This window comes from Ranitomeya imitator, chromosome 6 (assembly GCF_032444005.1).
Source record: "Ranitomeya imitator isolate aRanImi1 chromosome 6, aRanImi1.pri, whole genome shotgun sequence".
Taxonomy (NCBI): Eukaryota; Metazoa; Chordata; class Amphibia; order Anura; family Dendrobatidae; genus Ranitomeya; species Ranitomeya imitator.
This window is the reverse complement of record NC_091287.1, coordinates 216027603-216044417: the sequence shown is the minus strand read 5'-3', so window position 1 is coordinate 216044417 and position 16815 is coordinate 216027603. Positions and strand designations below refer to the sequence as shown.

Below are 16815 nucleotides of genomic sequence, written 5' to 3'. Positions count from 1 at the left end.
AGCCGTGGATTGCGCCTAACGCTCCCTATGCAACTCGGCACAGCCTGAGAAACTAACTAGCCCTGAAGATAGAAAAATAAGCCTACCTTGCCTCAGAGAAATTCCCCAAAGGAAAAGACAGCCCCCCACATATAATGACTGTGAATAAGATGAAAACACAAACACAGAGATGAAATAGATTTAGCAAAGTGAGGCCCGACTTACTGAATAGACCGAGGATAGGAAAAATAGCTTTGCGGTCAACACAAAAACCTACAAACAACCACGCAGAGGGGCAAAAAGACCCTCCGCACCGACTAACGGTACGGAGGTGCTCCCTCTGGGTCTCAGAGCTTCCAGCAAGCAAGAAAAACCAATAAAGCAAGCTGGACAGAAAAAATAGCAAGCAAAAAATAACACAAGCAAAACTTAGCTTATGCAGGATAGAACGGCCACAGGAACGATCCAGGAGGAAGCAAGACCAATACTAGAACATTGACTGGAGGCCAGGATCAAAGCACCAGGTGGAGTTAAATAGAGCAGCACCTAATGACTTAACCTCATCACCTGAGGAAGGAAACTCAGAAGCCGCAGTACCACTCTCATCCACCAAAGGAAGCTCATAGACAGAACCAGCCGAAGTACCACTCTCGACCACAGGAGGGAGCTTGGCCACAGAATTCACAACAGTACCCCCCCCCTTGAGGAGGGGTCACCGAACCCTCACCAGAGCCCCCAGGCCGACCAGGATGAGCCACATGAAAGGCACGAACCAGATCGGCAGCATGGACATCAGAGGCAAAGACCCAGGAATTATCTTCCTGACCATAACCTTTCCACTTAACCAGATACTGGAGTTTCCGTCTCGAAACACGAGAATCCAAAATCTTCTCCACTATATACTCCAATTCCCCTTCAACCAAAACCGGAGCAGGAGGATCAATAGATGGAACCACAGGTGCCACGTATCTCCGCAACAATGACCTATGGAACACGTTATGGATGGAAAAAGAAGCTGGAAGAGTCAAACGAAAAGACACAGGATTAAGGACCTCAGAAATCCTATATGGACCAATGAAACGAGGCTTAAATTTAGGAGAGGAAACCTTCATAGGAATATAACGAGATGACAACCAAACCAAATCCCCAACACGAAGTCGGGGACCCACACAGCGCCTGCGGTTAGCGAAACGTTGAGCATTCTCCTGGGACAAAGTCAGATAGTCCACTACATGAGTCCAGATCTGCTGCAACCTATCCACCACAGTATCTACACCAGGACAGTCCGAAGACTCAACCTGCCCTGAAGAGAAACGAGGGTGGAACCCAGAATTGCAGAAAAACGGCGAAACCAAAGTAGCCGAGCTGGCCCGATTATTAAGGGCGAACTCAGCCAAAGGCAAAAAGGACACCCAATCATCCTGATCAGCAGAAACAAAACATCTCAGATATGTTTCCAAGGTCTGATTGGTTCGTTCAGTCTGGTCATTTGTCTGAGGATGGAAAGCCGAGGAAAAAGACAAATCAATGCCCATCCTAGCACAAAAGGCTCGCCAAAACCTCGAAACAAACTGGGAACCTCTGTCAGAAACGATGTTCTCTGGAATGCCATGTAAACGAACCACATGCTGGAAAAACAATGGCACCAAATCAGAGGAGGAAGGCAATTTAGACAAGGGCACCAAATGGACCATCTTAGAGAAGCGATCACAAACCACCCAAATGACCGACATTCTTTGAGAGACGGGGAGATCCGAAATAAAATCCATAGAGATATGTGTCCAAGGTCTCTTCGGGACCGGCAAGGGCAAAAGCAACCCACTGGCACGAGAACAGCAGGGCTTAGCCCGAGCACAAATCCCACAGGACTGCACAAAAGAACGCACATCCCACGACAGAGACGGCCACCAAAAGGATCTAGCCACCAAATCTCTAGTACCAAAGATTCCAGGATGACCAGCCAACACCGAACAATGAACCTCAGAGATAACTTTATTCGTCCACCTATCAGGGACAAACAGTTTCTCCGCTGGGCAACGGTCAGGTCTATTAGCCTGAAATTTTTGAAGCACCCGCCGCAAATCAGGGGAGATGGCAGACAAAATTGCCCCCTCTTTGAGAATACCCGCCGGCTCAGACAAACCCGGAGAATCGGGCACAAAACTCCTAGACAGGGCATCCACCTTCACATTTTTAGAGCCCGGAAGGTACGAAACCACAAAGTCAAAACGGGAGAAAAACAGCGACCAACGAGCCTGTCTAGGATTCAACCGTTTGGCAGACTCGAGATAAGTCAAGTTTTTGTGATCAGTCAAGACCACCACGCGATGCTTAGCTCCTTCAAGCCAATGACGCCACTCTTCGAATGCCCACTTCATGGCTAGAAACTCTCGATTGCCAACATCATAATTTCGCTCAGCAGGTGAAAATTTCCTGGAAAAGAAGGTGCATGGTTTCATCACCGAGCAATCAGAACTTCTCTGCGACAAAACAGCCCCTGCTCCAATTTCGGAAGCATCAACCTCGACCTGGAACGGAAGCGAAACATCTGGTTGGCACAACACAAGGGCAGAAGAAAAACGACGCTTCAACTCCTGAAAAGCTTCCACAGCAGCAGAAGACCAATTGACCACATCAGCACCCTTCTTGGTTAAATCAGTCAACGGTTTAGCAATGCTAGAAAAATTAGCGATGAAGCGACGATAAAAATTAGCAAAGCCCAGGAACTTCTGCAGACTCTTCAGAGATGTTGGCTGAGTCCAATCATAAATGGCCTGAATTTTAACAGGGTCCATCTCGATAGTAGAAGGAGAAAAAATGAACCCCAAAAATGAAATCTTCTGAACACCAAAGAGACACTTTGACCCCTTCACAAACAAAGAATTAGCACGCAGGACCTGGAACACCATTCTGACCTGCTTCACATGAGACTCCCAATCATCCGAGAAGACCAAAATATCATCCAAGTATACAATCAGGAATTTATCCAGGTACTCTCGGAAGATGTCATGCATAAAGGACTGAAACACTGATGGAGCATTAGAAAGTCCGAATGGCATAACCAGGTACTCAAAATGGCCTTCGGGCGTATTAAATGCTGTTTTCCATTCATCGCCCCGTTTAATACGCACAAGATTATACGCACCACGAAGATCTATCTTGCTGAACCAACTAGCCCCCTTAATCCGAGCAAACAAATCAGACAGCAGCGGCAAGGGGTACTGAAATTTGACTGTAATTTTATTTAGAAGGAGGTAATCAATACAAGGTCTCAGCGAACCATCCTTCTTGGCCACAAAAAAGAACCCTGCTCCCAATGGCGACGATGACGAGCGAATATGACCCTTCTTCAAAGACTCCTTCACGTAACTCCGCATAGCGGCGTGCTCAGGTACAGATAAATTAAACAGTCGACCCTTAGGAAACTTACTACCAGGAATCAAATTAATAGCACAATCACAATCCCTATGCGGAGGTAGGGCATTGGACTTTGGCTCATCGAATACATCCCGGTAATCAGACAAGAACTCTGGGACCTCAGAAGGGGTGGATGATGAGATAGACAGAGATGGAACATCACCATGCACCCCCTGACAACCCCAGCTGGACACAGACATTGATTTCCAATCTAATACTGGGTTATGGACTTGTAGCCATGGCAACCCCAACACGACCACATCATGCAGATTATACAACACCAGAAAGCGAATATCCTCCTGGTGCGCAGGAGCCATGCACATGGTCAGCTGGGTCCAATACTGAGGCTTATTCTTGGCCAAAGGCGTAGCATCAATTCCTCTCAATGGAATAGGACACTGCAAGGGCTCCAAAGACAAACCCACAGCGCCTAGAAAACTCCAAGTCCATCAAATTCAGGGCAGCGCCTGAATCCACAAATGCCATGACAGAATAGTAAGACAAAGAGCAGATCAAAGTAACGGACAAAAGAAATTTCGACTGTACCGTACCAATGGTGGCAGACCTAGCGAACCGCTTAGTGCGCTTAGGACAATCGGAGATAGCATGAGTGGAATCACCACAGTAGAAACACAGCCCATTCTGACGTCTGTGTTCTTGCCTTTCAGCTCTGGTCAAAGTCCTATCGCACTGCATAGGCTCAGGTTCATGCTCAGATAATACCGCCAAATGGTGCACAGATTTACGCTCGCGCAAGCATCGACCGATCTGAATGGCCAAAGACATGGACTCATTCAGACCAGCAGGCATAGGAAATCCCACCATGACATCCTTAAGGGCTTCAGAGAGACCCTTTCTGAAAATAGCTGCCAGCGCACATTCATTCCATTGAGTGAGCACGGACCACTTTCTAAACTTCTGACAATAAATCTCTATCTCATCCTGACCCTGACACAGAGCCAGCAAATTTTTCTCTGCCTGATCCACTGAATTAGGTTCGTCGTACAGCAATCCGAGCGCCAGAAAAAACGCATCAATATTACATAATGCAGGATCTCCTGGCGCAAGGGAAAATGCCCAGTCTTGAGGGTCGCCACGTAATAAAGAAATAATGATCTTAACTTGTTGTACTGGGTCACCAGAGGAGCGGGGTTTCAAAGCCAGAAATAGTTTACAATAATTTTTAAAATTCAAAAACTTTGCTCTATCTCCAGAAAATAACTCAGGAATAGGAATCTTAGGTTCTAACATAGGATTCTGAACCACTAAATCTTGAATATTCTGTACATTTATAGCGAGATTATCCATCAAAGAGAACAGACCTTGAATGTCCATGTCCACACCTGTGTTCTGAATCACCCTGATGTAAAGGGGAAAAGAAAGACAGAACACAGTGCAAAGAAAAAAAAATGGTCTCAGAACTTCTCTTTTCCCTCTATTGAGAAGCATTAGTACTTTGGGCCTCCAGTACTGTTATGAACAGGTAATTCAGAACCACAATGGACATTGAAGTTCAGTGCACACAAAGTGACCTGACAATTACCAAAAACATATGACGAGCTCTGAGACGTGGAAACTCTGCTGACCGCAATCCCTAATCCTATCACACCACACTAGAGGTAGCCGTGGATTGCGCCTAACGCTCCCTATGCAACTCGGCACAGCCTGAGAAACTAACTAGCCCTGAAGATAGAAAAATAAGCCTACCTTGCCTCAGAGAAATTCCCCAAAGGAAAAGACAGCCCCCCACATATAATGACTGTGAGTAAGATGAAAACACAAACACAGAGATGAAATAGATTTAGCAAAGTGAGGCCCGACTTACTGAATAGACCGAGGATAGGAAAGATAGCTTTGCGGTCAACACAAAAACCTACAAACAACCACGCAGAGGGGCAAAAAGACCCTCCGCACCGACTAACGGTACGGAGGTGCTCCCTCTGCGTCTCAGAGCTTCCAGCAAGCAAGAATAACCAATAAAGCAAGCTGGACAGAAAAAATAGCAAGCAAAAAATAACACAAGCAAAACTTAGCTTATGCAGGATAGAACGGCCACAGGAACGATCCAGGAGGAAGCAAGACCAATACTAGAACATTGACTGGAGGCCAGGATCAAAGCACCAGGTGGAGTTAAATAGAGCAGCACCTAACGACTTAACCTCATCACCTGAGGAAGGAAACTCAGAAGCCGCAGTACCACTCTCATCCACCAAAGGAAGCTCATAGACAGAACCAGCCGAAGTACCACTCTCGACCACAGGAGGGAGCTTGGCCACAGAATTCACAACACCCAGCTGTGGGCTTTCCCTCTGCTGGTTATGAAAATTGTGCAGGAGCCCAAAACACAACTCTCATCATTGTCTCCTGGTTGCGCTGATCTCAGCGTGAGCAGGAAACAAAGATGAGTGCTGTCTTCATCAGCCAGTGCCAGAGATCAGCACAAAGTGTACCACTTCTTCCCAGGCGCCGGTACTTGTCACGCTGATGACACAAAAAAAGGACTTGAAGAAGACCTCACACAGTATGTACAGTATGTGTAAGGAGAAAGGCTTTTGTTGAGCATCAGTAGCCTTGGGCACTTGCAACTTATTATCCTAAGCCCAAAGTATTGACTGCTATGGAAAAAATGTACCACTTCTTATTTGCTCACTCGCACAGTCTGAAATTATAGGCTCCCAAGGAGAAAATGCAATGAAGTGCATTTTTTTCAACCAAATACATTATCTTATAATGCATGCATTAAAGAAGTAAAATGGTTGGTGTCCCATGTTTGTCAGGAAGTCTATTTCCCAAGGTGCCAATAATGGCCTGTGCCTAATAATGGGATAATCAAAAAGTGTAAAATGTATTACACAAGTTACTTTATATTTAATCAAATTCTACACAATTAAAGTTTAAACGAAAGAGGCAAACTCTTCTAGTTTCAATTATAAAGACTTCAGAAAGTATATCAAGTGTAATGGTCTAAAGAGCTCCATGAGGGTAATTAGATTAACACAGACTAATTCTGAAATAAGTCACCACCAGTTCTTTTAGAACTTTCCTATAATGCAAGTGGGAGCCAGATGATCTATGTGTTCGAGGACATAGGACAAATGGGTGCCACATGAAAAGTTTACTTTTTCAAAACATATCCAAGTTCATATTTAAAATAACAAGATAAAGATGTTTTTCTCATGTGACTAGATATTGTTAACAGAAAAGCAATCATGTTGTATTGCTGCTACTACTACTGTGTAATGTTGTGTAAATGATTCATGCTGGCTATATATGAACACAATTACACACACTACCACCAGCACTCCTACTCCAAAAATATGACAGGTTACCCACCCTATCCCATAGTATGAAGAGCTTAAGCCCTTAGCGACCGCCGATACCCCTTTTAATGGCGGCCGCTAAGGGTACTTAAACCACAGCGCCGTTAATTAACGGCGCTGTGGAAAAAGTGAATAGCGCCCCCCAGTGTCGGATTTTCTCCAGGGTCTCGGCTGCCGGGGGTAGCCGAGACCCCAGAGAACATGATTCGGGGGGGTTTTAACCCACCCCACATTTGCGATCGCCGGTAATTAACCGTTTACCGGCGATCGCAAAAAAAAAAAAGCGATCTCTTTTTAATTTCTCTGTCCTCCGATGTGATCGCACATCGGAGGACAGAGAAAAGGGGTCCCAGGTAGCCCCCCAATACTCACCTATCTCCCCCGATGCTCCTCGTCTCTCCCGGTGGGCGCCACCATCTTCAAAATGGCGGGCGCATGCGCAGTGCGCCCGCCGGCCGGCCCCGCGAGAATCTTTGGGGTCTCGGCTGCCGGGGGTAGCCGAGACCCCAAAGAGCATGATCGGGGTCGGTTTTACCGACCCCTGTTTTGCGATCGCCGGTAATTAACTGTTTACCGGCGATCGCAAAAAAAAAAGTGTAATTCTCTGTCCTCTGATGTGATCGCACATCAGAGGACAGAGAAATAGGGGGATTCGGGGACCCTGCCATACTCACCTGTGTCCCTGGATCCTCTTGCTGCTCCTCCTGGCCGCCGGCTGAAGAAAATGGCGGGCGCATGCGCAGTGCGCCCGCCATCTGTCTCCATCTGCCGGCCGGCAGGAGAAGAGCAGTTGGGGCTAAAATTAGGGTTAGGGTTAGGGGTAGGGTTAGGGCTAGGGTTAGGGGTAGGGTTAGGGGTAGGGTTAGGGGTAGGGGTAGGGTTAGGGGTAGGGTTAGGGTTAGGGTTAGGGTTAGGGGTAGGGTTAGGGGTAGGGTTAGGGTTAGGGGTAGGGCTAGGGTTAGGGTTAGGGCTAGGGGTAGGGTTAGGGTTAGGGCTAGGGTTAGGGCTAGGGTTGGGGCTAAATTTAGGGTTAGGGTTGGCTAACTTTAGGGTTAGGGTTGGGGCTAAATTTAGGGTTAGGCTTCTTTCACACTTACGTCGGTATGGGGCCGTCGCAATGCGTCGGCCCGACATACCGACGCACGTTGTGAAAATTGTGCACAACGTGGGCAGCAGCTGTAGTTTTTCAACGCATCCGCTGCCCAATCTATGTTCTGGGGAGGAGGGGGCGGAGTTACGGCCACGCATGCGCGGTCAGAAATGGCGGATGCGACGTACAAAAAAACGTTTCATTGAATGTTTTTTTGTGCCGACGGTCCGCCAAAACACAACTGATCCAGTGCACGACGGACGCGACGTGTAGCCATCCATCACGATCCGTCGGCAATACAAGTCTATGGGCAAAAAACGCATCCTGCGGGCACATTTGCAGGATCCGTTTCTTGTCCAAAATGACGGATTGCGACGGAATACCAAACGACGCAAGTGTGAAAGTAGCCTTAGGGCTAGGGTTAGGGTTGGGGCTAAAGTTAGGGCTAGGGTTGGGGCTAAAGTTAGGGTTAGAGCTGGGATTAGGGTTAGGGTTTGGATTAGGGTTGGTAATAGGGTTAGGGTTGGCATTAGGGTTACGCTTGGGATTAGGGTTAGGTTTGAGGTTAGGGTTGAGATTAGGATTAGGGGTGTGTTGGATTTAGGGTTTTGATCAGGGTTATGGTTAGGGTTGACATTAGGGTTGTTTTGGGGTAAGGGTTGTGATTATGGTTAGGGTTAGTGATTAGGATTATGGATCAGGTTGGGATTAGGGTTAGGGGTGTGTTGGGGTTAGGGTTGGAGCTAGAATTGGGGGGTTTCCACTGTTTAGGTACATCAGGGGGTCTCCAAACACGACAGCCAATTTTGCACTCAAAAAGTCAAATGGTGCTCCCTCCCTTCTGAGCTCTGCCGTGCGCCCAAACAGTGGGTTACCCCCACATATGGGGCATCAGCGTACTCGGGATAAATTGGACAACAACTTCTGGGGTCCAATTTCTCTTGTTACCCTTGTGAAAATAAAAACTTGGGGGCTACAATATCTTTTTTGTGAAAAAAAAATATTTTTTATTTTCACGACTCTGCATTCTAAACTTCTGTGAAGCACTTGGGCATTCAAAGTTCTCACCACACATCTAGATAAGTTCCTTGGGGGGTCTAGTTTCCAAAATGGGGTCACTTGTGGGGGGTTACTACAGTTTAGGTACATCAGGGGCTCTGCAATCGCAACATAATGCCCACAGACCATTCTATCAAAGTCTGCATTCCAAAAAGGCGCTACTTCCCTTCCAAGCTCTGCCGTGCGCCCAAACAGTGGTTTACCCCCACATATGGCACATCAGCGTACTCGGGATAAATTGGACAACAACTATTGCAGTCCAATTTCTCCTGTTACCCTTGTGAAAATAAAAACTTGGGGGCTACAATATCTTTTTTGTGGAAAAAAAAATATTTTTTATTTTCACGACTCTGCATTCTAAACTTCTGTGAAGCACTTGGGCATTCAAAGTTCTCACCACACATCTAGATAAGTTCCTTGGGGGGTCTAGTTTCCAAAATGGGGTCACTTGTGGGGGGTTACTACAGTTTAGGTACATCAGGGGCTCTGCAATCGCAACATAATGCCCACAGACCATTCTATCAAAGTCTGCATTCCAAAAAGGTGCTCCTTCCCTTCCGAGCTCTGCCGTGCGCCCAAACAGTGGTTTACCCCCACATATGGCGCATCAGCGTACTCGGGATAAATTGGACAACAACTATTGCAGTCCAATTTCTCCTGTTACCATTGTGAAAATAAAAACTTGGGGGCTACAATATCTTTTTTGTGGAAAAAAAAATATTTTTTATTTTCACAACTCTGCATTCTAAACTTCTGTGAAGCACTTGGGCATCCAAAGTTCTCACCACACATCTAGATAAGTTCCTTGGGGGGTCTAGTTTCCAAAATGGGGTCACTTGTGGAGGGTTTCTGCTGGTTAGGTATATCAGGGGCTCTGCAAACGCAACATAATACCCGCAGACCATTCTATCAAAGTCTGCATTCCAAAACGGCGCTCCTTCCTTCCGAGCTCTGCCGTGCGCCCAAACAGTGGTTTACCCCCACATATGGGGTACCAGCATACTCAGGACAAATTGGACAACAACTTTTGGGGTCCAATTTCTCTTGTTATCCTTGTGAAAATAAAAACTTGGGGGCTAAAAAATCTTTTTTGTGGAAAAAAAAATATTTTTTATTTTCACGGCTCTGCATTATAAACTTCTGTGAAGCACTTGGGCATTCAAGGTTCTCACCACAATTCTAGATAAGTTCCATGGGGGGTCTAGTTTCCAAAATGGGGTCACTTGTGGGGGATTTCTACTGTTTAGGCACATCAGGGGCTCTCCAAACGCGACATGGCGTCCGATCTCAATTCCAGCCAATTCTACATTGAAAAAGTAAAACGGCACTCTTTCTCTTCCAAGCTCTGCGGTGCGCCCAAACAGTGGTTTACCCCCACATATTGGGTATCGACGTACTCAGGAGAAATTGCACAACAACTTTAGTGGTCTAATTTCTCCTGTTACCCTTGTGAAAATAAGAATGTGCGGGCAAAAAATCATTTTTGTAGAAAAAATGCAATTTTTTTTTCACGGCTATACGTTATAAACTTCTGTGAAGCACATGGGGGTTCAAAGTGCTCGTCACACATCTAGATAAGTTCCTTAAGGGGTCTAGTTTCCAAAATGGTGTCACTTGTGGGGGGTTTCCACTGTTTAGGCACATCAGGGGCTCTCCAAACATGACATGGCGTCCAATCTCAATTCCAGCCAATTCTACATTGAAAAAGTAAAACGGCACTCCTTCTCTTCCAAGCTCTGCGGTGCGCCCTAACAGTGGTTTACCCCCACATATGGGTATCAGCGTACTCAGGAGAAATTGCACAACAACTTTTGTGGTCTAATTTCTCCTGTTACCCTTGTGAAAATAAAAATTTGTGGGCAAAAAGATCATTTTTGTAGAAAAAATGCGATTTTTTTTTTCACGGCTCTACATTATAAACTTCTGTGAAGCACATGGGGGTTCAAAGTGCTCACCACACATCTAGATATGTTCCTTAAGGGTCCTAGTTTCCAAAATGGGGTCACTTGTGGGGGGTTTCCACTGTTTAGGCACATCAGAGGCTCTCCAAACGCGACATGGCATCCAATCTCAATTCCAGCCAATTCTACATTGAAAAAGTAAAACGGCGCTCTTTCACTTCCAAGCTCTGCGGTGCGCCCAAACAGTGGTTTACCCTCACATATGGGGTATCAACGTATTCAGGAGAAATCTCACAACAACTTTTGTGGTCTAATTTCTCCTGTTACCCTTGTGAAAATAAGAATTTGTGGGCGAAAAGATCATTTTTGTGTAAACAAAAGCGATTTTTTATTTTCACGGCTCTACGTTATAAACTTCTGTGAAGCACTTGGGGGTTCAAAGTTCTCACCATGCATCTAGATAAGTTCCTTAAGGGGTCTAGTTTCCAAAATGGTGTCACTTGTGGGGAGTTTCCACTGTTTAGGCACATCAGGGGCTCTCCAAACGCGACATGGCGTCCAATCTCAATTCCAGCCAATTCTGCATTGAAAAAGTCAAACGGCGCTCCTTCACTTCTAAGTTCTGCGGTGCGCCCAAAAAGTGGTTTACCCCCACATATGGGGTATTGGCGTATTCAGGAGAAATTGCATAACAAAATTTATGGTTACATTTCTGTTTTTACACTTGTGAAAATAAAAAAAATGGTTCTGAATTAAGATGTTTGCAAAAAAAAGTTAAATGTTCATTTTTTCCTTCCACATTGTTTCAGTTCCTGTGAAGCACGTAAAGGGTTAATAAACTTCTTGAATGTGGTTTTGAGAACCTTGAGGGGTATAGTTTTTAGAATGGTCTCACACTTCATTATTTTCTATCATATAGACCCCTCAAAATGACTTCAAATGTGATGTGGTCCCTAAAAAAAAATGGTGTTGTAAAAGTGAGAAATTGCTGGTCAACTTTTAACCCTTATAACTCCCTAACAAAAAAAAATTTTGTTTCCAAAATTGTGCTGATGTAAAGTAGACATGTGGGAAATGTTATTTATTAACTATTTTTTGTGACATATCTCTCTGATTTAAGGGCATAAAAATACAAAGTTTGAAAATTGCTAAATTTTAAAAATTTTCGCCATATTTCCGTTTTTTTCATAAATAATCGCAAGTAATATCGAAGAAATGTTACCACTAACATGAAGTACAATATGTCACGAAAAAACAATCTCAGAATCAGCTTGATCCGTTGAAGCGTTCCAGAGTTATGACCTCATAAAGTGACAGTGGTCAGAATTGCAAAAATTGGCCTGGTCATTAAGTACCAAATTGGCTCTGTCACTAAGGGGTTAATCAAGGCCACCGTACCGCTATGTTACAAACACTGTGAGACGCCATCAACCAGGGTACCTCTATATGGTAACAAGCGGGCGCGTTCTCATGCTTCGCTCAATGTGAGTTGGTTGATTGCCGGGCCGAGCTGTAGCATTACTGATATCACCACTCAGCAATGAAACTAGATGTAGCAGAGTTGGGACATCAATATTATGGATTATTGGCGGACAGGTGAGAATAACTTTGATTTTTGTCATTTTCATTTTCAGATTAATAAATGAGTAAAATAAGGTAATTGTCAGGGAGTGTTTTGCTCAACTAAAGGACTTTTTTCTGTGTGTTTCTTTCTTACTTTGGATTATTGAGTTAGTAATGGGGGTTTCTTATAGATGCCTCTCCAATACTAACCCCTGGGTTTGATGTCAGCTGACATTACAATGCTGGCATCAACCACAAAACCATTAACTCACTTGCCAACACACCAGGGCAAGTGGGAAGAGACAAGGGTAAGCGCAAGAATTAGCCCATATAATGGATGTGCCATTTCTGGAGTGGTTGAAGGCTGGTGTTTTTAGTCTGGGAAGGGGCCAATATCAATGGCCCCCTCACAGCCTAGTAATATCAATCCACAGGTGTCTGTTTAGCCTTTTCTGGTTATTAAATATAGGGGTACCCCACATCATTTTTGTGGTCCCCCCATTTTAATAAACAGTAAAGACTATGAATAATAGATAACACCAGTCCGCAGTTGTCCGCTTTCCCTCAGATGGTTAGTAAAAATAAGGGGACCCAACACTATTTTTTTCTTTTATTTATTAGCTAAATACAGTAAAGTACACACGCACTGCACCAATTACTGTATCTCACTGACATATTTATTACTATGCACAGGCGCCGGCTGGTGAATACTCTCATCAGCGTACGCCTGCTCTCGCTGTTATCAGGCATGGAGGGCAATGAATATTAATTTCTCTTTTGCATCTTGGACTGGGTGTCCTCTCCCATCCACTACACCTGAAAGTAATTTTTTCCTGTTGCACTTTCCGTACGCTTCTAATATAATTCTGTTTCACTATCAGATATTTTCCACTGCAGATTTAACTATAAACTTTGAAAGGGAGGATTAGAAAATTTGCACAATGCTTATTTGTGCTTGCTAAGCAACTGCCACTGGCCCTAAACAGTAAGGTTGCTTTAGAAACGGCTGCTCTCTTTTCTCATTTGCACACACCGCAGAGTCCAGTGTACAGAGATCCTATACCCTGTGTCTGCCTCTGTCTCGCTGCAGCGGCTTTGCTTCTCCTCTGCCTCCATTCTTCATAGACTTCTAAGGGTAGCAAATCAGTGGGGTGAAACACCCAGCACTTTCACCAATCAACTTGTTCCTAGTGCCGCCATCGGTCAGATGTGATCAGTTACGAAGGGGAGCAGCACAGCCCTGTCAACTGCATTGTGGCTGATGGGAGGTACTGCACATTGACCACTTTTTGTGGGAATAGGGACCAATCTGCAGTACCACGCCACGGCGCCACGGCCACTATACAAGTGATGGAGTTGTGTGTGCAGCTCTGCATCTGATCACTATGAAATTGGTGGAGTTGTGTGTGCAGCTGTGCAACTGATCACATGAGGACGCCCTCGCCAAACTTACCTAAAGATAAGCCATCAATATTAAAGTACCAGACAACACCTTTAAGTTACACTGTAAGTATGTGGGGAAATAAATTGAGAGTTCCATTTTAGGTCATATTGCCTAGCTTGTTAACACTGGCGAGGAAATAAAACAAATTATATATAGATAAGCACAGAACTTTGCATTTAGATTTTAACCTAAAATTGTAAAACCCCTAATTTAAACATATTAAAAGGGACGGGATTAATGCTGTCCCCTGAGGTGACCTAATTGTAACTATCACCCAATCTGATTTTGCTATTTGATCTTTGGTGATCTGTTTATCTGATTGCTTTTTAATGTCCAAAATTGTTATTAACTCACACATGACTAAGCACAATAATGACACAGACGGAGAGACAGATAGCTACTTATTTAGGCAGACAGACACATATTCTATATGCATACTGATTTAGTTTTTTTACTTTACAGAGTGGAGCCCGAATCAACATATCAGAAGGCTCTTGCCCTGAAAGAATTGTAACAATCACAGGACCAACAGATGCCATTTTTAAAGCATTTTCAATGATTGCACTAAAATTTGAAGAGGTAAGTAAGCAGAGCAATATGTTGAAAAAAATCCTAATATTTTTATTAAAATATGTGACAACCTTTAAAAAATAAAACCAGCAATAAAAAAAAACTATGTTTATTCACATCATATGCAGATTTCTGCTTTCAAGATATTTTTTCATTACAGACCCTTTACTTTGAGGTTTAGGCAGCTTAAATGTCTGCTCAATTCATCTGTTTGGAAGTTACAGTTGAATCTTCTACAGGAATAATATATTGTTACAAGGGGGTCATACAGATACTTGGCAGCCACGTGATACTCTGCTCCATGATGTCCATATTAAATGGTTATCCCTGTAAAGCTGTTTGGGGAACTGGTAGTTTCCTGTGCAATCAATGATTTTGGAGAGCTTATTGTATGAATCTGAACACCAGGCTTCTTTCACAATTATCACATAATGCCACTATATTTATAGTCGCTAATATACTAGTTGCCACTTCAGAGAGGAAGATGACCAGAAATCTATAGTGCCACCTATTGGAAGTAGCAATCCTAAAAGTCAATGTCGACCCTGTAACGAGCCTTATCACATGACTTAGGATAAAAGCCAAACCAGAATCTCAATTTGCAGACATGGTGTTTTGAGGTGCTGCCCCTCGTCAGTGCAAAGTGTGAGTTCTAGTTTGGCTGTGTGAGAGGCTTCAGACTGGGATCCAAGGGGTAGCATCTCTCTTTGAGGAGAGTGACATGTCAAGACTAGCATGCCAATGTGAGGAAGCCTTTAAGGCTGGTTTCACATTTGTGGACGAGGCCTTTGCAGAGGGCCACGTAGTTCCTCTGTGAAGTCCCGCCTCTTACTTCAGCTCCGCCTACATCGGCATGCGTCCTGCATACCCCATCTTTAACATTGGGTATGCAGGCCATGCGGATGTATGCGGATGCCTCCGCATGCATCGTTTTGACTCTGCGCCAACCTGCGTCAAACACAACATGTTGCATTTTGTTGCGGTCGGTGCAGCGTCAAAATGACACATGCGGAGGCATCCGCATACATCCGCATGACCTGTGTACCCAATGTTAAAGATAGGTACGCAGGCTGCATGCCGACGTAGGCGGAGCTGAAGGAAGAGGTGCCGAAGTGGGCGGAGCTTCACGAAGGGACTACTCTGCCCTTCGCAAAGCCCTCATCCGGAAATGTGAAACCAGCCTAAACCTTGCAATGCTCCTCTGGGAAATATGCAAATTACCTCTTTAGAGAGGAATAGGACTAGAAGTAGCAATCGTACAAGTCATCATCTACCCTTTAATGAGCCTTGAAATATGACTTAGGATAAAAGCACAAACCAGAATCTCAATTCTCTCCGTCGTTCCTAATACAAATCCGGACTTGACAGTGTCAGACACCAATCTTGTCACATCAGAAAGGTGTCTCCTGGCTCTTCCTGCAATACAGGATGCATCTTGGTTAGAAGTCCATCCATAAGCGGAAATCACACATGGAGGTTTGGGGCACTTTTTTTTGAGCCAATGCCATGGGCTGATGAAATGGAAAACTTTGAGGACTGATTTTTACATTCCCTGGATCAATTTCCAGATCCATGCATTGACATTTTCACTTCAAACTGTATCGGTTATACATGTGTGAATGCAGCCTTCTGCGGGAGTAGACTGCAGGTCCGTCCACCATTCCCTGCATTGTGGTCAGTCTGCACATCAGGCATTTCATGTTATCCAGGGCATAAAGAATATGTTTAAACTCTTGGAATTTAGTCGCTGGTTTTAAATACAGAAACTGACAAAGTCTGACTCATTTTTGTGAATTTTTCTGGTGTTTGTTTTAGCACCAATTACCTTATCCGCTTAATGGCAAAAAAACAGATTCATTCATTTAAAACGCTTTTAGCTGTAACAGTGCCGGGACACGAATAATGGGTCAATTTGCAAGATGTTTGATCCTTTCTTTTGCCTTTGCATAGACTTTAGGGAGAAGCAATTGCTTCCAGTAATGCACATTAATGGCAAAGAAAAACAGAAAAGCCCTTACAGTCTGGTTCCAAAGCGGATGGAAATTGATAGAATAATTGCACACTTTCAACTGTGCAGTTGTGTGATTCAATTATGTATTGATGTCAATGTGTTGCACTTCTGAGGAGATACATGTCATTCACCTAAAGGATAGACTTTTTTCATTTTTGCCTCATCTAAACAGTTTAATTTTAGGTAAATCGGGAAATTCCAGGTTAAATATTTGCACAGTAATGATGCCGTATAATATTTGTATTATGCATCGACAGTATGTGGTTGTTTCATTACTTGTAATGATTGGCCTTCATAGACTTTAACGCCATCATTTTTCCTATTAATAGGGGCAATACTGCATGAAACTGTAAGAAACTAATCAGCAGTTTGATACTCTGTAAACAGATTTTTGATACCCCATCGGAGAGCAGCATGATGTAGGTGCAAAGACCATGATTCCAGTGATGTATCATTTTCTG

At 44.2% G+C, this 16815-nt stretch overlaps 1 protein-coding gene across 7 annotated transcripts in view; it reads left to right on the top strand.

Annotated features, from left to right (window-relative positions):
- Window positions 1-16815, top strand: part of LOC138642361 (poly(rC)-binding protein 3-like) — a 1684203-nt gene that overhangs the window by 1578787 nt on the left and 88601 nt on the right. For all 7 annotated transcript variants that reach the window (XM_069730482.1, XM_069730484.1, XM_069730483.1 and 4 more), the window contains one exon: window positions 14236-14352. In XM_069730482.1, coding sequence (XP_069586583.1) covers window positions 14236-14352 — 117 coding nt within the window. The remainder of the gene's footprint in view (window positions 1-14235; window positions 14353-16815) is intronic.